This window comes from Anguilla rostrata, chromosome 4 (genome assembly GCF_018555375.3).
Source record: "Anguilla rostrata isolate EN2019 chromosome 4, ASM1855537v3, whole genome shotgun sequence".
NCBI lineage: Eukaryota > Metazoa > Chordata > Actinopteri > Anguilliformes > Anguillidae > Anguilla > Anguilla rostrata.
The window spans coordinates 12,456,462-12,475,980 of NC_057936.1; the positions used below are offsets into that span (position 1 = coordinate 12,456,462).

Consider the following 19,519-nt stretch of genomic DNA (forward strand, 5'->3'; position numbering starts at 1 on the left):
CACCAGGACCATAAAAGGGACTTTGGCACCAACTAAAAAGGTTACATATGTCATTATGATTGTCATGTTACATTTACAGCATAATTCAGTATGCTCATATGTTACATCGCAATTACCTTGTTTTGAAGAGGTCATTTGTTCTTTATTGGCTACCGGATTTCACCGGTAGGCTACTTGCTCATGAGGGAATGCCTACATGAATTTAGTAGTAGAGGTTCTATGTATCTGCGAAGGCGGAGCCGCATCGAACATATTACCATTGTTATCTCCGCCTCCGAAACAAGCGGAGTGATTTTCCTTAGAAGGAAACTATAGTTGAAAGTAAACGGTTTACTCTGTACTGCCCCTGGTATGGGTTGCACCCCAAATTTAGCAGCGCAGATCAACAAACGTTAACGCGGTGCAAGTAGATAAGAAAGCGGGTGGTCTTGCAGACTTTGATTTTTGGAATTTACTTTCTTAAACGAGATTACTCACCCCCGAAGCTATTAGCTAACGATGGTGCACGTATGAGGACCTTACGTTGAATATCAATTCGTTTAGTGGTAGATTTTTTAAATCGTGCCCTCTTATTTTTCTTTTCATTCATACAAAACCATTCAGGAGGTGTCACGCTCCTGAAAAATGTGCCAATGAGACTGAAAGATTGCAGCCTGGCAGATAACCTCCCAGGTCATCGTGGCGCCTGTCAATTTGAGTGGGCACGAACTCTGGAGGTAAGATAAAACTTAGGTTTCCTTAGAATAACGACTCCTAATTCAGTTAAATATTTGCATTTATTTTACAGTTTAGTTAGCATGCCTTATCGTAATCCTGTGCTTTCTTGTTTATTTGCAAGCTAACATCATTCGAAAGCACTTTAGCTTATTGCAATGCGAAATAAAATTCAGCGGCGTTGTCAATTAACACCAACGCGAACATGCTCTTCTCCGCATCGTGCATGTCGTTGTGAACAATATCTGTTTTTTTGTGGTTGGTTCTGTATTTAAGCTAAATATCGTTGTACCTACGGCTATTTATACTTAGCCTATATTTTATCAACTGAAGAATCTACGGAATAGATTTCAGAAATTATTCACAAATTAGTTGTAGCCTATGTTCGTAAATTATTTTTGTGTTTTGTTTTCTTGGGTCATCGAGGCGTTTTGTAAATGAACTAGTGGAAATTAATCTGAGGCTAACATAAATGCATATCTTCTGCAGGGAGACCTTGCTCTTAGTGGGAAACGCCCCCTGTGTAAGGAAAAACGTGGTGATACAGAAGACCATACACGGTGATTAAGGTGGTGGTTTGGGGCTGGTAGTTGTTTGTGTTTGACTGCATATGAAGGGCATGGAGATGTTGCGCCGCTCTTCAGTGTTCGCAGCTGAAGTAATGGAAGTGTTCGACCGCTCCCCGACTGACAAAGAGCTGGTGTCGCAGGCCAAGGCGCTGTGCAGAGACTACATCCACTCTAGGCTGAATCGGGCTGGTATAGGCTGGTCTAAATCCGAACAGAGCCCGTCGGCATCTGGAGGACCGCAAGGAGAGGTATCCTCAGTTCTCCTTTGGTTAGGTAAGTCAGTGATCCAAGTGAATTTTTTCAGGCATAGCCTGTAGCCGACAGTTTCTTAGTCACCTTCCATTTGCCTATCTCTGCTCCTAATTACCACCAACTGAAGGGAGTCTTCCCACCCAGGAATACACTAAAAAGTATTTAAAACCGAATTAAAGATATTTGTGCAATGCCATTTCCCACCTTCCTCAAATTTGAATTGTCTTTTGTGTGGCAGGCAGTCATATGAACCGTGTTACTTTTCTACCACACATGCTTGTTTCGACACATTTTCCTAAAGCAGATGTTGTAGCATTTACAGTAAATGCAGTCCAGATGAAAAATCCTGCATGCTGCCACATATCCTGCAGTGTTGCAGACTGTTTGAGCCTTATAAAACATTTGCATATGCGGTGTGCTAATGATCAAGGCCAGTTCGGAGGCATGCACTGACTGATGCTGTTTGCCAGACCTTCCCCTTGATGTTCATTGTCTGCCTTGAACAAAAGCTCCTAGCACTCACCCTCAGTGCTGTACATGAGGAGGAAGTGTGCAAGAGCCACCAATGGCATTCGCTTTCTTGCACTGTCACTGTGAGAAAAGCAGATCTTTTTGTCTGGATTGACGGTTTTCAGTGTCATGCCTAAACTCTCATTACTCAGCACGCCGATGATTCATTGCTACAGGCATGTGAAGGTGATGCTCATTTGCAGTTAAAGTATTTTTACAGCCTCCTTAACATTTTCTGTGGTGACTTCTTCACACTTCAGTTGTATTCTGCCTTCCCCAACATCATGCGTGAAATTTAACAGTTCGGTAAGTGGTTTGAGACAGCTTGCTGAAAGGAACGTGTGGTCATCCGTGTTCTCACCAAACTGCTGCACAAGAAACTTTCATTCCTGAAAAGATTAGAATTGAGTAGTCTGTCAGTTGAGACCACCAGAATGATCTTTCTGTGAGTGCTGGCATTTGGACAAAACAGGACAAAATCAGCAAAAGATAGGCCTCCTAACTTTGATGCAGAATGTCTGTTAACCGTTCCATACGGTCTTTCTTACAGTTTCCATACGATCACCTTTTTCTTCATAACCTGTACCTTTGACACTGATAGTTCATTTGCTCTACCCATTTGCTTTACAGTGGTGTCTGTGTTGTCATACACATGCTAAGGGCTGCAGCATAGCAGAATAGCAGCTCATTGGCTCATTCCCTCCGTGCTCCCCGTTCCCCAGGCGACGAGCTGGAGTACCTGAGACCCAACGTCTACCGCAACGTGGCGCGGCAGCTGAACATCACCGTGGCCTCGGAGAGCGTGGTGTCCGATGCCTTCCTCGCCGTGGCCTCCGAGATCTTCTCAACTGGTAAGCCTGTTCAGGGGAAGCGTCCATGTCTGAAGATGTGTGCCTGTGCTGTTTGTAATTTGAACAGCTGGTCTTTCTTCTTGACCAAACAAGCAGCAGTTGGTTTATGCTAAATATTTTTCAGTTGAGAGATCACTGAACACATCACTGAACAACGGTGAAACGAAATACCCAAAATGACCGTAGATCAATGCATCCAGCCTTGTTCCAGTGCAGCAGGTTTTCTTAACACATCTGATTTATTGGACGTAACAAATGGTGTTCCAAGGTAAAAACGGACATTATGACATTTTCGTGTACACATTCAGACAATGCTATTGTAGTCATGAGGTGTCTAGTGGAAAATTCCAAGAGCGCCATGGAATTTCTGCTTTCTGCACAATCAATCTTTCTTTGCACAGTCTTTCTTGTTGCTGAGGGACCTACTGAAACCACTCTTGTAGTTTTTGATACATTTGCATTCCGGGTTAAGGGGATGCAGAATAACCCTCTTGGTCCAGTAGTACTTCAGAAAAGTTACGGTTTTCTAAAAACATATCCATGTCCCTTCAGATAATGCTTTGGCTATAGATGAAACCAGTGATACTTTAAAATCCATTAAGACCCTGCTCCATGAAATGGTGATCTACTCTCTTTAGAAGCCATTGAAAGACAAGTCATGAATAGCAGGAACTCCAGAGGATGCCTATGACTGTGTCCTCACCAACATGCTTACCTGGCCATAGCTTTGCTGAGCATGCACTTCTTCAAAAAACCTGCATCGAACAGCCGAGGATTGTCAAGAGTGATCTTATCTGAACTTGTGCTGTTAGGAGAGTTTGGCTGGAGCTTTCATTTTCCTTCCTCCACGCTGTCATTCCTTATCAGTGCAGCAGGGTTTATGTCACGGTCTTGTGTACACAAGCAAAACTTGGTGTTGCTTGACGGCATGATGCATCGTTGCTTAAATGGGCCTGTTGGCCTTTGTCAGCATTGAAGCCTCTCAGTAGCGGACATATGCGAGTGGGAAGAACAGCAGAACACAGAGAAACTTGTCATGGTGACTGTGCATTGCATTCCAGCCTTTACAATTTGATAAGCAAAAAAAGAAGGAAATGCCAAAACTAGAATGATGAAAGTAATATTAGCCATTCCATTCGGTATTTGCAGACAGTATGAGTTGCCAGTAACAGCAATTACAAGCAAGCAATCATACAGATTGACTCTATGTAAATATTTAAATTGAAAAAATACTAATAGCATCCTTAATTGGTCAGAATCGCAAACTACAGACACGGACTTCGGAGGACACACTTCATTTCATTTGACGTGTGTGTTGGTCTCACTCTAATGATTTGAATACAAATGGCCACATAGTTCCTGAATGATGAGTTCCTCTGTCTGTCTCTCGCATTACAAGAGAATCATATGACCATTTCTGTCTTAGCTACTACTAAGCCGCAGCGTTGGAGGTTCCGTTCGGTAGCAGAGTGGAGCCCGTTGCTGTGGCTAGCCTAGCGCCTCCCCTCCCCTCCCCACCTGCCCTGCTCTGCTCTGTGAAGAGGAAGTCGTGGGAGGCTGCATGTCTCGCTTCGCCTCGACCACAGTGTTTACTTCTGGCCCTGCGCTGGAAGCCTTCGCCCACTCTTCATCTCGTTTCGTCCCTCCCACCGCGGGGACTCTTTTCAACCCCCACCCACAGGGTCTGCCCTGAGTGCGAGCTCCTCCGAGTTTGGGAACGTGGACTCCTCTCTGTGGAAGTGGAACTGATGTTGTCCCCGTGCCCTCAGCCTGAGTCGAGCTTGTGAAGGCTAGTGTGTGTGTGGACAGGACCTGGGGCTCGGTGCTCTCACCTAGGTCCCTGGTGACCGCTGGAGACTGGGAGGCACCACAGTGGGTGGATGAGGGTGAAAGCTATTAACCGCAGTAATGGTACCACCCCAGGCGGGGAAGGACTTATCTGCACATCTACCCATGAGGGTGTCCCAAGAATTATAATCTGTTCTCTGGAAATGGTTTCCTGTGGTAGATTGCCTGAAAACCCACAGAAATGTTTGTAGCCATGACAACAAGGTTTACTGGAAATTTGACACTGTCTGACGCAGGATTGGACATCTCCTAGAAAAGAGAATCTGCCCTGTTTGAACGGATCCTTCTTCTTTTTTGTCTGAACTCCCTACCATACATGGTCAATTAGATCAATTGGTTATTTCAAATAAACGCATGAACTTGATAAAGGTCTGCTGTCTGGGAAAGGGAATGTGCCCAAATATGGAATATTGTTGCACGCTCGGAGTGTGCCGCCTTTTAAAGCCTGATGCGGTCGTGTTTTCATTTTCCTTTTGGGAATCGCTGGCGGGTGAAAGCTCGCCTGCCGCTGGAGTTCCAAAAACACTCAAATCCCCCTTAATGAAGGAACCGTGGACATAAAAGGGGTTTGCAGGCTCTCGGCTGTCTGGGATTGCACACGCAGCCCGGGTCTGGCTGAGACAGGCACGCACGCTCTATCCGGCCGCCAAGCCCCGTTTAACGCGCGGAAACTGCTGACCTCATGCGATTGTCATGAGCCCGCATTCCACTGTGGACACAAAAACAGCTTAATTGCTTTATTGGGCCGTGGCCTCACGGCGCCTTATGCAACCAGGAATGCTCCGCTGTAAGAGGAGGGGTAAGGGGGGGACACATCTTATGGAAAGCGTCTGCGGTGTTGGGAAGCTGGGAATAAAAGCTGTGGTTTTCCCCTGAGGCCGACTGCACCTCATTTGGGTGAAGTGCACTCTTTTAGTTTTTGCAGAACCCCGTGTTGAACCTTTTCTTTCTCCCAGTTAAACTCCAGTGCAACCTCACCATAATTTAAAAACAAACATCATTTTAACGTGAATGAGTGTTAACGTTTAACGTTTTGGCACACAAGCAGTACAAAGTGGAATTGAGACTATTGAGGGAGTGTGTGATTGGGGTAGACACAAAACAAGCACGTCATGGGCTCAAATTACTGAAAGGAATAGCATGTCTCTACACTTGCTTTGCAAACATCCCTCAGGCAGTGCGGCAATGAATGTACACACTGGTTAGTTGCAGCTCACACGCTGACAGATATTAAGGTGGTATAATGACTGTTTAACAATGGAGGGCGGCCATGCTTCATCCACTGCTGCTGGGAGGCGTTGGGACGCTGCAGCCTGTGAGTGTGTCGTATCTTGTCCGCAGGTGTCACGTGGGGGAAAGTGGTGTCCCTGTACGCGGTGGCAGGCGCCCTGGCGGTGGACTGCGTGCGGCACGGCCACCCCGCCATGGTCCACACCATCGTCGACTGCCTGGGCGAGTTCGTGCGCAAGAGCCTCGTCTCCTGGCTGAAGAGGAAGGGCGGCTGGGTAAGAATCCCGCCGTCGCCGTGGGAACAGGTCTCCCTCTCCAGGTCGCCGCCGTTCAGGGCGCCTCCGCGGGGGAGCTGTGGGTCGAGGCGGTGAGGCCCAGCTCTGCTGAGAGTGGCGTGGGAATGTTTACCTTGCGTTCAGAGGCAGTGGGTTTGCAGCTGGTTCAGCTGTTCCTATACGGTATGCAGTATATACAAACAGTATCCAGCTCTGTACATCAGACAACGTGGAGACGCAGTGGTGTACTATTACTGGTAGTCAGGCGCAGCCAACGTCAGCGTTGCAGTTTTTCGGATGGCATGAGTCCATCCTTCAGTCATCTCCGTGTGCAGGAGGGATGATGTCATCGTTATTCCTCGTGGCTTTTTCAGCTGGCGCCCGCCGCCGCGTCTCGCTTCAGGGCACGCCTGGCCGCGGGGTCCCCTAGGGCGCGGCCTCGGCCGTTTCTCCCGTTTGCTTTTCTTGAACTTTCGAATGCCCGCGTGCGGCCCTCTCAATTTAACCGTGCCCCTGAGGGACGGCCGGGAAGAAGGGCTCGAGACTCGCAGTCGACTGTGGGAAAGTTCCTGGACGGAAACCCGCTGTTCGTAGGTCCGGGTAGTTCCCTGTTTCTCTTGATTGCCGTGCCTGCGCTTCGTCAAGCCGATTGGACCGGTCGGCTGCGATAGTAATCCGCGGAATTTGCAGTAAAGGTGAGCGGCCCGAATGCGCTGACTTGACGGTAATGGAGCTGGAGCGAGAGACAAACCCCAGAACACTTCCCTGTCCCCCCAGTCACCTAGATTCGACGCCGTTGCCAAGGCTGAAATTATTCATCTTATTATCACAAGGCTGCCCTTCTTCACACGGTCTGGCCCGTCCTCTTTAATAACGGTTATTTATGGAAGCAGAGCCGCGGTTCAAATCGAGTGCGCTGCCGGAAAGGAGTGAACCGTGAGGGTTAGTATAGACACACAAAAAAAAAACGTGTGATTAAAAATCCACAGAGCCACAGAGGTCCTAATAGTTGTGCTCTACGGAGAGCGTGGGAGGTGCCTGGCAGGTTGGAACATTCTGCTCCACGCGAGCAGCAGGTCAGAGAACAAAGAGACGAACACAGGAAGGCTCCATTAGCCCATTTAGAGCCCTCAGACAGAGTAATTAAAACCAAACACGGGAGTGAAGATTGTTTTTCCTCCCCTGTCTCGGCATTTCATACCGATGGACAAAGCTAGCCCAGCATCACACAATGTCACACTGCCTTACCTGAGTACATATGCCTGAATGTAAAACATTTACATGGATTTGTTTACCTTTCACAAAGGTTTGAATTTTTTTTTTGAAGGTTAAAATTTTATTCTTGGCCAGGTTTGAAAAATTAGACCAGAGAAATATTCCTATAACCGATCATAGTTGTTTCGTTTCCTGTATGTCACACATTCTCACTACATAGTATCTGAAGGTTTCCTGTAGCTCTGAGCGCGGTTCTGTGCACTGTATATCCCTTATTTCCTGCCTTGGTTTATTACTATAAACATGACCTTTAGTCAGCAATTTATGGTTAGATGTGATGTTCAGATAAAAATGTTTGGCTTTCCTGTCATGTATTTGTGTAATTTCACTATTGTACAGCATTCTGTTGACTAAAAAATAGTGGTATTGTAGTTTTGATTGACAACTCAAACATGGAATGCAGTTGATACTTTTTAAGCCAATGTTTTGAATATGTAGCTACGGAGACCAAACACGACTGAATACTGCTTCTGTAACAGGCTTTAGGAGCTGTTACCACTCTGATGTTAGTCAGTGGTGGCCATCAAAGATACACATGGTCCTGCCATTCCTTACTGATATTGATATCTTTTAAATCTGTGTTGTGATGTTGATTCCCTCAACCAGGAATGGCCAGCGCTGCCATGAGGGTGTCCATAGTGTCGGGTCTGATCATTTGTGCATCTGAGAACAGTATGTGAATGCGGTCTCCTCCCCTCTCCTCTCATAGGCCGACATCACAAAGTGCGTGGTGAACACTGACCCCAGGTTCCGCTCTCACTGGTTGGTGTCGGCCGCCTGCACCTGCGTCCACTTCCTGAAGGCGGCGGTCTTCTACCTCCTGCGGGAGCGGTGAGGGCGTGGCCGGGGCGAAGAGCACCGCGCGCGGTCCCCCTCGCCTCCGCTGAAGATGGCGACTTTACACCCGACACTTTACACCCGCCCCAGCTCACCCTGCCCCCTTTCCGTACGAAGACAGGGGTCCTCGCACGAGTCTCGCACAGGAGATACCGCTCAACTACTACTCGCTTGGCTTTCTACTGCTACCCTCGGCCAGGAGCACCTGCATCTGTTAGTCACCATTTTGCTTTTCCACGCCAAGGGCTTGCATTTCATTGGACGCGGTTAGTGTGACTTTCTCTTATAGAGATGAAACTGAGTAAGACTTAGAGACTCCACTCTCTGGCGCGGTTGCTCAGGCAGTGTGGGACCGTGCTTGCGCACCTTTGTTCTCAGAGGGCAATACACCATGGGGGAGAGGCTGATAAGAATGACCTTGGAAGACTCTTGATTGGAGCAGCCGAGGTTTGGCGCAAACTGAGGTCATCTGTGACGACTCTTACTATGGTTTTACTATGCGTAATTATGCATTATTATTAAAGGGGGACGTAGCGTGAAGACGAGTCTGCTGACTCTTTTTAGAAGAAAGCTTTGAAAGTCCTGTCTGCAAGTGGTGGTAAAAAAACTGCCTGTGTGTGAATGCTGAATTGAAGATGCAGAGGTTGTGTCAGAGAACTGTGGCCCAGTGGATTGTACACTATGCCTTTCCTTCCTGTATTTAGAGGTTTTTTCCACTGGGGTGCTTCTGCAGAACAATATGATTATGGGCCTCTGTAAGGAAGTTGACTGATGAATGTTTGTCTTCATTTCAAATGAATTTTATTCTATGAATAACTGTAAAACCACACACTTGGTATCCTATGAATGTCTCCAATAAAATACACATTTTTAATATCTTAAAACAATTGTTTTTTTTTATAGCAAGCATTCTAGACATCTGCGGGGGAAAACCTGTGTTTCTCTAGTTGTTTATGCTACAAACAAGTTTCCTTTTAAAGGATAGTATCATATCTTGTCTGAACATTCTAAGCTCGCTTGTTTAGATTTATATAACACTAGAGTTTAGTTCATCAGTCTCAGTGGTTGTAGATACTGCAGTGCACAGTTTTCCAGGAATGTCAACATTTTGAAAATGACCCTTACAACCATGGTTGTACACACTAATATCCTGTTAAATATATCCTGCTATCTTTGACAGGAAAGTCAAAGTGCAAGACAAAACAAATAGGATTCCCACCCTGAGAATTTGATGCGTCCCATCTGCAGCTGTGCAACTTGCACTGCATATTAGTGTAATTAGTGTGGTGCATTGCATGACATTCCACATGTCCAGTATGTCACACTTATAATTTGAATAATTAATTTAGAGTGGTCTTTATTAGCTTTTAAATTAGACTAACAGGTGATCATGTATATATAATCACATCTGGTTGGCAAAGTCCCTGGAGAAGAACATCTTAAAGGTGCAGTAAGTTTGTTGGAAAACACTTTTGTTCATATTTGGTTAAATTTCCTTCACGTCCCGACAGATGTCAATAAATTAAAAGGTCTAAGAAAAAATCAGGTTTCTCTGACTGGCCCAGACTCTGAAATCAGCTGCTCCAAACTTCACCATGCAACAAACTTACATACTGCACCTTTAAATGGCTGTAACATCATATAATCAGAATTGGCTAGACACATTTCCCTGATGACCAGCAAATGAGGAATAATAAAGAATCAATAGCAAGGTGAATAAGGAGCTTACGGTTCTGGAGTTGACAGCATGGGCTCCTATTGTACACCATCAAGGGCGACAAGGAAATGATCAGAGATGGAAAGATTCAAGCCCAATTCCATGCTGTCTGAGGACAACATGGTGATGACAGGAAAATGAGGAAAAAAAGACTGGTGTGGCCAAAATCTATACTGCTGCAGTGCAGAAAAAAAACCCTTCTTAAACATCCAAACAGGAAATAATCAGTGACCAGAATTATGAGATTTTGTTATGCAAGTTTCGTTCTTATACAAATTTAAGCTGGAATGAACTAGTCAGTATAGTTACATTTCAAACTTACAATTATGAATAGCTTTACAATTTGGAGGACTTGCTGCAGTGGCGACAGCATTGCAGTGTTTTAAGAAATGCTGCCATCTACTGTTAAGATAATACCAATGCTTCCAACTCATTTTGTTTTCTGTGCCTGCACCCCATACGGTTTGCACTCCCAAGTCATTGTACATAAAATTGGATACATTAGCACTGGCTGAAACATAGGGCTTCAGGCCCCTTCCACACTTGTCAAAACATGCTGCAGTCATCCCCATCCTAAAGAAATCCCACTTTACATAACATTTACAGGCATATCTGTAACCTCCTTTTGGGCTAAAATCCTTGAATGAGGATTTCATCTCACCAAAATCACATTGCTTCTGGGTTTCACACCATGCACACTACAGACACTGCCCTCAAAGCTGTCAATGACTTATTCTGAACATTCTCCTGTTATCTGAGAGCAGCTTTTGACGTGGTTATCCATAACATTGTCCTGCCATGCTTTGAAAACACCATTGGAACCCCTGACACATCTCTAACATGATGTAAATCCTACCTCACCAACAGACAACACTTTGTATGACCACAAGTCCAATGTCTTCCCTGTCAATTAAGGAGTCTGCCAGGGCTCAGTACTCAGACCCCTACTGTTTATCTGCTATACCTTACCCCTGGGGAAAATTATTCACCAGCATGCATTTTATTTGAATGCGACATTGACGACTCCTAAATTTACATAAATACTAAATGTGTCCCAGCTCCTCCTCCCCCCTTCCTTGATTAATGGTGTCACTAAAATTAAGGCCCGGATGAGATCAAACATCTTGAAGCTCAACTGTGGAAAAAAAAACACCATCAAAATGTGGCACATTTTTGCTGTCATGAACTAGTTGGTTGCAGTATTACTGTGGCTGTTTGCATCACCTCCTCTATGGGTATTCATCTGACTATACTGCGAAAATGGTGTGAATTATTTTATAGTTCATATACAAAACAATTAGCATTTTCTTTTATTCACAAGAAATATATTGGCAATGTCAAATCTTCAGATTAAGCATTTTTATGCTGTAATTTCACAGCACATGTAAGTAAAGGTTCACAGAGCAACCTAGGTAGTGTGCTTGTTCAGACCAGAAGGCTCGGTTGCCCTTACTTAAATATACCAGCTGATGTCCCTGTGGAGCTGTTCGGCCACGTTTCGTTATTTCTAACATGTTCGTTTGCACAATCACGGATTAAATCAGCATGTGATCTTTTACTTACTGGCATGCTTTTGGTTTAATTAATGACTGAGCCATACGTGAGGATTCTGCTTTACAAACAGCCTAATTTTAGTCCCTCGTTTAGATAGCAGACATTTCCGTTTTGTCCACTGCCTGCACGTTCTTATGTATCTGGGAAGTCAAGATGGCTAGAAGCTACACAAATGAGGCAAGCATGTAATAATTCAACAGCAACCAGCTGTCTGGGGCTGGGGTATTTGGGTCTTCGGGTGGGTCAACACTTTCGCAATATGCTCTGAGGAAAGCAGATACGACCGCTAGTCATGGGACACTGCTGTCTAGACAATTTCTGCAGAACTTCCTGTTTACTAACGCTCACCCAGCGTTTGTTCTGGACACGCGTAATGTAACGTCACTGTTGCTTATTATTATAATTGGCTAGAAAATCCAAGTCCCGTCCAAATGGCTGCTGTGATTGGAAACTGTAAAGCTAACAGCGCCTCTTTCGTCATCTGAATACCTATCGCTTTCTAAACGGTGCTGCCTATTGGTCACATTCAGTTTGCATTGTTCCCCTAACAAGGTAGGGTGAGTCACTGACGGGATGGATGCAGGTAAGAGAGATTCCACAGGATTTCTTTTTTCACCTAACGTTACATGACAAGACACTGGTATAAATATGACTTTTGATTTCGTGTTAGGCTTTATAATATAGTGTCAGTCACATGTGTGCTTAATGTTTGAAGCTAAAGGTCTTAGCTTGCTAGCTAGCCTATAGCGGGTGCATTGTAGGCTAGCTAGCTTTAGCTCTGCATTCGCCTTTAAATGAAAGATAATTCAGTGATGTACTGAATAGGTGAATGTCGCTGACGACACTTGTCCTTGCCAGAGGTATGTCCTCACTCTGGCCCAGTCTGACTCAGCCGCTCATCGGCTGTGATCATAAAGTGCGCTAGATAGCTAGCCAGTTAGCAGGCTAGCGAGCTAGCTACATGACACAGCTGAAGGCTGCTGTCCTGTTTTAAGACAGCCATCACATTGCCTTCTCCCCTCTTAGGTTCCTAAACATTTAGAAAAGTTAGGCAACCAGACTACGGTAGCTGCGATAAATAGATGATTCCAAGTCACTTAACGCAGTTTAAATCTGAGTCTCGAATGCACCGTATAATTAAGCAGGTAGTTTTTGAATATTCAGAAAACTTATTTCCTTTGTAACTCTGTATTTTAATTTAATTAAGTTAAAACATTCTGTTTTATCCTTTAAATAGACCGTTAGTATATTATTATAAATATTCACACTTTATACACCCCTCCTCCCCAATAAATAAATAAACAAATCGATAAATAATTTAGTTGCTGTCAGTAAAGCGCTATAGGCATTCTTTCATCGCCTGATAACTAGTGCCATTTTATTCTAATTTTTATTTTTTGTCTTTTGAACAACATGGTGCACACTTCGGCACTTGCACAGTATTTGCATTTAACTCTACAGTGAGATCGGATCTTGTTGGACTCGCATTATTCCTGTGTCGAATTGTAGAAATGTCCCCTCGAGTTAGAGTGCAATAAATACACACTGCTTCTGTTTCAGCTACTCTCACTTACGACACACTGCGTTTCGGAGAGTTTGAAGATTTCCCCGAGACAGCAGAGCCGGTTTGGATTTTGGGCAGGGAGTTCAGCGCACTCACAGGTACTGGCGTTCAGGGTGAAATATTACTGATGGTGTAGCCAAACCAGGCATGGCTTTCTGTGTAAGAACTCTGAAGTAGAACTGAATTAGCATTCGCATAGCGTTGCCCAACGCGGCTGCATTCCTTGTAAGCTTTACAATAGTAAATGTAATTTTAACTATGTTGGTTCAGATTTTCATATTGATCATGCTCTGTGCTAAATACACTGGAAAAATTTGGCGGAAATGCATTCAATATATGTCTTTATCAACGTGTGTGTGTGTGTGTGTGTGCTGACCTAGTGCAAACGCTATTTGGCTTATTAAAAAACAGGAACCATTCAACGGGATGTAATATCATTATTTTGACTCTGATGCAGAGATTTGTCTTGTAGTCTTTTCATTTATCAGTTTTTTTTTTTTTTACCATATTCAGCTGGTGTGTCTACATGTTCCTAATGACCCTTTTTTTTGGGCTATCCAATACCTGACAAACAGGTTCCTTTGAAAACAATTGTGATTGGTTTTTGTTGAGGTCTCAGTGTCTCAACAACCACAAAAGGTTTCAGATAAATTCTAACTACTTACAGGTCTGAATTGTTGCCGTTGACTGTATTATTAGGAATTTAAATCATAAAGCTTCATTTGGGTTTTTGCTGTAGCTTTTTGTAGAAATGTACACATTTCAGACAGAAAAAAGGTGTTTGCGCGGATCTTGGTTGCTACATATTTCATGGACGCAAAGCTATTGGACTTGCTCATGATTTAAAAAATATATTTTCTATATTTATGTTGTAGAGAAGGATGATATACTGTCTGATGTTGCATCACGCCTGTGGTTCACTTACAGAAAGAACTTTCTGCCCATTGGTGAGTGACATTATTAATCAAGTTATATAAATAAACATTTATAGAATACATCAAATTAATTGTATATCAGGACCATGTAACTGGAGAGGGTGTTTCTGCAGTACTCTCATAATTCTGAATTAGGATTTTCCTTTGTTTGCTGCTTACACCTCATCACAAGTTTGCGAGTCACTAAAATGAAAACAGTGTTAAGTAGCCTATATAAATATGTAGCCCCTACTTAAATTTATTTGTGAACACAGTGCCATGGAATGTTCTGTTATTTATTTATACAATGAAGTTTTGGATACAGTGTTATGTGCTTACATAACCCTAGACGAAGCCCATGTCCTTTGAAAGATAATATAAGCTGTTTATGGATTGTCTTGCTGCAGGAGGAACGGGACCCACATCTGATACCGGCTGGGGCTGTATGCTGCGGTGTGGGCAGATGATCTTAGGCGAGGCCCTGGTCTGCAGGCACCTAGGCCGAGGTGCGTCTCCTCAAAAAGAAATCCACGGATTAGTGTTTTATTTCCTGTGGAATAGGGTGTTTAGGACAAACCAGAATATCATCCTGCATTAACATCCCAACTCCGGTTTCCTTCCACAGTCCAAAGACATGCAGGTTCGGTTAACTGGAGAGTCTAAATTGCCCCTAAGTATGAGTGTGTGAGTGACTGGTGTGTGTGCCCTGTGATGGACTGGCGAACTGTCCAGGGTGTATTCCTCCCTCTCGCCCAATGCATGCTGGGATAGGCTCCAGCACCTCCCATGACCCTGACCAGGTATAAGTGGGTTAGATAATGAATAGATGGATGGATTAACATCCAGTGATCCAACATGTATTGTTCCATATAGAATCTACTGTACAGAATTGTTAAAGATATCTAGGTTAGAGGTCTTAATTTATTGCCTTTGGCAGGTATCCAGGTGCCCCCTTAAGTTTTGTTTTTGACAGTAATTATGTCTTTGGGCTGTTTAGACTGGAGGTGGGTAAAAGGACGGAAACAGAAAGAAGAATACTTCAACATACTCAATGCTTTCATCGATAAGAAGGACAGTTACTACTCTATACATCAGATTGGTAAGTAAATGGAAAACGCACTGTTTTACAGGTCTGAGAAGTCAAACTATAATAACTGTAACCGGAAGTAAATTGAATAGATACATTAACAAAATGTTTTTTTAATTGATTTTATGTCAGCAAGCGATGGTCAGTATTTGAGTTTTTTTTTGTCATGGCTGATTTATGTTCTACAAAGCACACACTCAGCAGTGCTTTTTTCTCAGTGGATGAATAGATTTTTTGTGATGTTTTCCACTGCAGCCCAGATGGGAGTTGGAGAAGGAAAGTCCATTGGCCAGTGGTACGGACCGAACACGGTGGCACAGGTTCTCAAGTAAGAGCAGTTTTTAAGATTTATCTTTTTACTTTGCTCAGAGAGCACAGCTGAGCATAGGTGAACCATCCACATGCATCCATTCATCCATCCATTATCTATACCTGATTATCCTGAGCAGGGTCGCGGGGGGTGCTGGAGCCTATCCCAGCGTTCATTGGGCGAGAGGCAGGAATACACCCTGGACAGGCCGCCAATCTATCGCAGGGCAACCATCCACACAGATCTTATCAAATATCCCCTTGGCTTCTGTGTGTGGTGCGCCAATGGTCCAATGTCTAATCCTGACCATTGACTGGCCTCACAGAGTGGTGCATAATTGATTGTAGTGTTGCACTCCTCGGGGGGGGGGGGGGGTTCACTTGGCAGGATCGTCTTTGCTTCATCGTACACCAATGGAGACCAGTGTAGTTCCTGTAGGCTTGTAGGCATATTTCTGTGCATGCAATGACTGTACGGCAGAGCTGGTGGACTGCAGAGGGAAAACAAATGTGGCTGTGTAACAGTCGTTTTCACTTCACTGCTCATTTAAGACTTGCAAATGAATTGAGTGTCGGGTACTCTATAGACTGGCTCTTGCTGTAATAAGGTCAGTGTAATTGTCCAGGTTGTGCCTGTCTCAACCACATTTGCTTCTTTCTCTGCAACATGCAAACAATATATTCAGTTTTAATACATATTTTGTCTACAGAACTCACCATGGATGTCTTTCATTTATATTCTTTTGGCCTATAGAAGAGCAGCAAAAGCATAACAACTGGCAAGACATGCCTTGGCATGCCTGTGCTCTTCTGAATTGAGATGATACTGGCTTCAGAATATGGCATGATGTGGCATTCTAGATTGGCAATGGAATCGCTGATAATAATTTGTTTAATTACTAATGAAAGGTAGAGTCTGAGCTTTTGCCCATTTATCTTCCCCTAGGAAACTATCTGTGTTCGACACTTGGAGCCGGTTAGCTGTGCACGTTGCCATGGACAACACCGTGGTCATTGAGGAAATCAGTGAGTCTTCTAATTCATCAAGCAGTCCATACTCTTGCTTCCCGCTAGGAGAAATGCAAAAGAGAACCCAATGTGGGTTGGTGGCAGGGGAGAGGGGCTTAAGACGCCCGTGAGCTGACGACCTGGCCTTTCCCGTGTCCCAGAGCGGCTGTGTATGCCCTGGCTGGACTTCGCGGGGGCGGCGTGCGCGGGGGCGGGGCTGGAGCTGAACGGCTGCCTGGAGGGGGCCTGCGCCCTGGGGGAGGAGGAGACTGCGCTCTGGAAGCCGCTGGTGCTGCTCATCCCCCTGCGGCTGGGTCTGAGCGACATCAACGAGGCCTACATCGAGACACTGAAGGTACGGCTCTCACACCCAGGCCTGCATGGGGACACTGGGGATAGGGTTTCTGCACTTACTGTACGCAAGCCTATGTGGACAACACTGAAGGTATTGTTCTCACACTTGTATAGGCTTAAATGGAGACACTGATGTTATTGTTCTCACACTTGCATAGGCTTAAATGGAGACACTGATGGTATGGTGGTCACACTTGTACAGTCCTGTACTAAGCAGTGATGGTGACAGTCAGTTTTGAACTGGCTGAAATGGAATTGACTCACACGCTGGATGGGGACATGTAGTAGTACTAAGGCTAACAGGCTTAAAAACTCAGACCCAACTGAAGGCTGCTGGAAGGTAGATGGGTGTTGAGACTTTAATAAAATTCAGGATGCAATATCAGCAAAGACTGAGTGATTCACTTTGATCTGAGTAAAGACTAAACTCTTTTTCTCCATGGAACACCAGCAATGCTTCATGTTGCCTCAGTCTCTGGGAGTCATCGGCGGGAAACCCAACAGCGCGCATTACTTTATTGGCTTTGTGGGTGAGTACGTACCGAGCGCCTGCGTGACTCCCTGAGCGGGGTGGGCAAATATCCCAAACTGCATATTTTGTCATCCGTATTTGCTTTCTTGATTTCTGTAAATTGGACCCTATTTGTGTGTAACCCCCTCATAATTTCTTAATTTTTGCTGCCTGGCAGTTAATAGGGTTCATCAGTGTTGTCTTGCCCAAAGTGGTTGGTCTTAAAACTCCCCGTCACACTTCTGCAGGAGAGGAACTCATTTATTTGGACCCCCACACCACTCAGCCGGCGGTGGAGCCGTGTGAAGATGGCCAGGTCCCCGACGACACGTACCACTGCCAGCACCCGCCCTGCCGCATGCACATCTGCGAGCTGGACCCCTCCATTGCAGTGGTACGCTCCATTACAAAAGTGGCAGAGCTGGGATGTACCACAGGCGGAGGTGGGGGTGGGGGGGGTGAATATTGTTAAGATGGGCAGCTTTCCCGCAGCGATGCGATTATGCTCTACTCATTTAACACACAAAGTGGAGGGCATATAGCACCAGTGTCACAAACCTTGAAGGCCCTGTGTTGGTCAGCGCTGGCGTCCTGTGTGGGATGGCATTCCTGGCGCCCCATGCTAAAGTAGTTCTGTCTCCTGCCTAGGGCTTCTTCTGCAGAACAGAGGATGACTTTGATGACTGGTGTCTGCGCATTCGCAAGGTGGGTCAGCTGCTGGCAAAGTACGGCCCGGCGCACAGAGCCAAATGATAAATCGTAATCAGTAAATGTTAAGTGGAAAGCTCTGTTCGAAGCCAGCGGAGGCGACTGGCGTTGGGGAGGAAAGCGAGGGATTACTCAGCAGTTTTGTCCGTGCGCCCGCATGCGGCCTCGTGCCAGGCCCAGAGTTGGCGGTGTCTGCGGAATGCTGTGCGCGAGCGCTAACCCGGGTGTCCCCTGTCCCGCAGCTGTCCTGCAGTAAGGAAGGGCTGCCCATGTTCGAACTGGTGGACAGCCAGCCGTCCCACCTCATCAACACAGACGTGCTCAATCTCACTCCAGGTCAGTGGCACACAGGCCTCTATAGTCTGTGGCGGATGGGCGTTCTACTACATCTATTTTATTGAGTTGGTGCGTCAAAACTTTGGTCATAGTTGACAGGAACCTGGTTTTCCAAAAGCAATCACAGGCCTTGATGTGAATGTGGGCGGTTTAATTTGATGACCATTAAAAATTGAGGAGGAGAACGTTGAGGGAAGTCGATCCAATCTGGAACGACCCTGTTATTTCTGCCGCTCTGACACTGATCCCTGTCCCTCTGCTACAGATTTCTCAGACTCTGACCGGCTGGAGCGGTTCTTTGACTCGGAGGACGAGGAGTTTGAGATCCTGTCGCTTTGAGGGAGGTGGGGGGGGAAGAGGGGTGCCTCCTTTGGTACACTACAGAGGACTACGTTTGGCAGCGGAGGGGGAAAGGGGACTGTCTCATAACCATGGCGCAATCGTCCAACCTCACCTTCAGCATAGCTTCCTCCAACTGGCTACAGACTCTGCTTTTACGTCAACAAACAAGACTTACATTTCCTGATGGAAGCTGTTGGGAAATTACCATTGCCTTTTTGGATTTATTTTTTATTGTATTAAGTTTACAATTTGCACATCAAATATGTTTTTATTTTCTATATGCATATATAAACAAAAAATGAAGGAACAAAAGAGCGGCGATGTCTTGTTGGTGTATATCCGGCAGCGTTGTATCCCAATAAAGTGTCCTGTTACAACAGTGTCCGTTGGAGATGGTGCCTTGGCTGTAATGACAGCAGCACAAGGCAACCTAGGTATGCAAGGTTTTTCACACAAAATGTTTCGACTTTTAACCACTTTGAAACTTAATATTTATTTTAAGGCTAAATTACCATAACCATCTTTTGCATTCGATACGATCAGAAAGTTAATTCATCCCTTATGAATTGTGGCTTGCTTTGCTGGTCTGTATCAAAGCTAAATTGAGAGGTTTGTTCAGGATATGTTTATACAATGTGTTCAAAGAAATGAATGATTGTAGCAGAGAGGTGTGTTTTAGCTTGACTGTCAGTTTCATTGAAAGCTGTCCATATTTAAAATGTTTCCATATTTGTTCCATTCCCAGCAAAGGTAC

At 45.0% G+C, this 19,519-nt stretch overlaps 2 protein-coding genes across 3 annotated transcripts; both read left to right on the forward strand.

Annotated features, from left to right (window-relative positions):
* Positions 1-245: 245 nt before the first annotated feature.
* Positions 246-9,248, forward strand: boka (BCL2 family apoptosis regulator BOK a). 2 transcript variants are annotated; one of them, XM_064330712.1, is made up of 6 exons: positions 246-716; positions 1,204-1,274; positions 1,359-1,556; positions 2,768-2,896; positions 6,086-6,249; positions 8,234-9,248. In XM_064330712.1, the coding sequence occupies exons 3-6, from the start codon at positions 1,376-1,378 to the stop codon at positions 8,357-8,359; spliced, it is 600 nt and encodes a 199-aa protein (XP_064186782.1). In that variant the 5' UTR covers positions 246-716; positions 1,204-1,274; positions 1,359-1,375; the 3' UTR covers positions 8,360-9,248. The 2 variants fall into 2 exon arrangements, with proteins under 2 accessions (XP_064186782.1, XP_064186781.1); XM_064330711.1 differs by having other exon boundaries at positions 247-716; positions 1,204-1,556.
* Positions 9,249-12,054: 2,806 nt separating this feature from the next.
* On the forward strand, positions 12,055-19,147 carry atg4b (autophagy related 4B, cysteine peptidase). Its single transcript, XM_064330716.1, has 13 exons — positions 12,055-12,215; positions 13,193-13,294; positions 14,072-14,143; positions 14,518-14,616; positions 15,108-15,209; positions 15,453-15,525; positions 16,453-16,532; positions 16,676-16,869; positions 17,320-17,398; positions 17,628-17,773; positions 18,028-18,084; positions 18,330-18,423; positions 18,689-19,147. Exons 1-13 carry the CDS (start codon positions 12,206-12,208, stop codon positions 18,760-18,762), a joined length of 1,182 nt encoding a protein of 393 aa, XP_064186786.1. The 5' UTR covers positions 12,055-12,205; the 3' UTR covers positions 18,763-19,147.
* Positions 19,148-19,519: the final 372 nt, after the last annotated feature.

Excerpts from the sequence above, each read along its gene's own strand:
- boka (XM_064330711.1), top strand. The coding sequence starts at position 1,325 with ATGAAGGGCATGGAGATGTTGCGCCGCTCTTCAGTGTTCGCAGCTGAA. Across the intron at positions 2,897-6,085 it reads CTCCGAGATCTTCTCAACTG|GTGTCACGTGGGGGAAAGTG; the intron begins GTAAGCCTGTTC and ends TCTTGTCCGCAG. Across the intron at positions 6,250-8,233 it reads TGAAGAGGAAGGGCGGCTGG|GCCGACATCACAAAGTGCGT; the intron begins GTAAGAATCCCG and ends CTCCTCTCATAG.
- atg4b (XM_064330716.1), top strand. Across the intron at positions 13,295-14,071 it reads GGAGTTCAGCGCACTCACAG|AGAAGGATGATATACTGTCT; the intron begins GTACTGGCGTTC and ends TTTATGTTGTAG. Across the intron at positions 16,870-17,319 it reads CCTACATCGAGACACTGAAG|CAATGCTTCATGTTGCCTCA; the intron begins GTACGGCTCTCA and ends ATGGAACACCAG.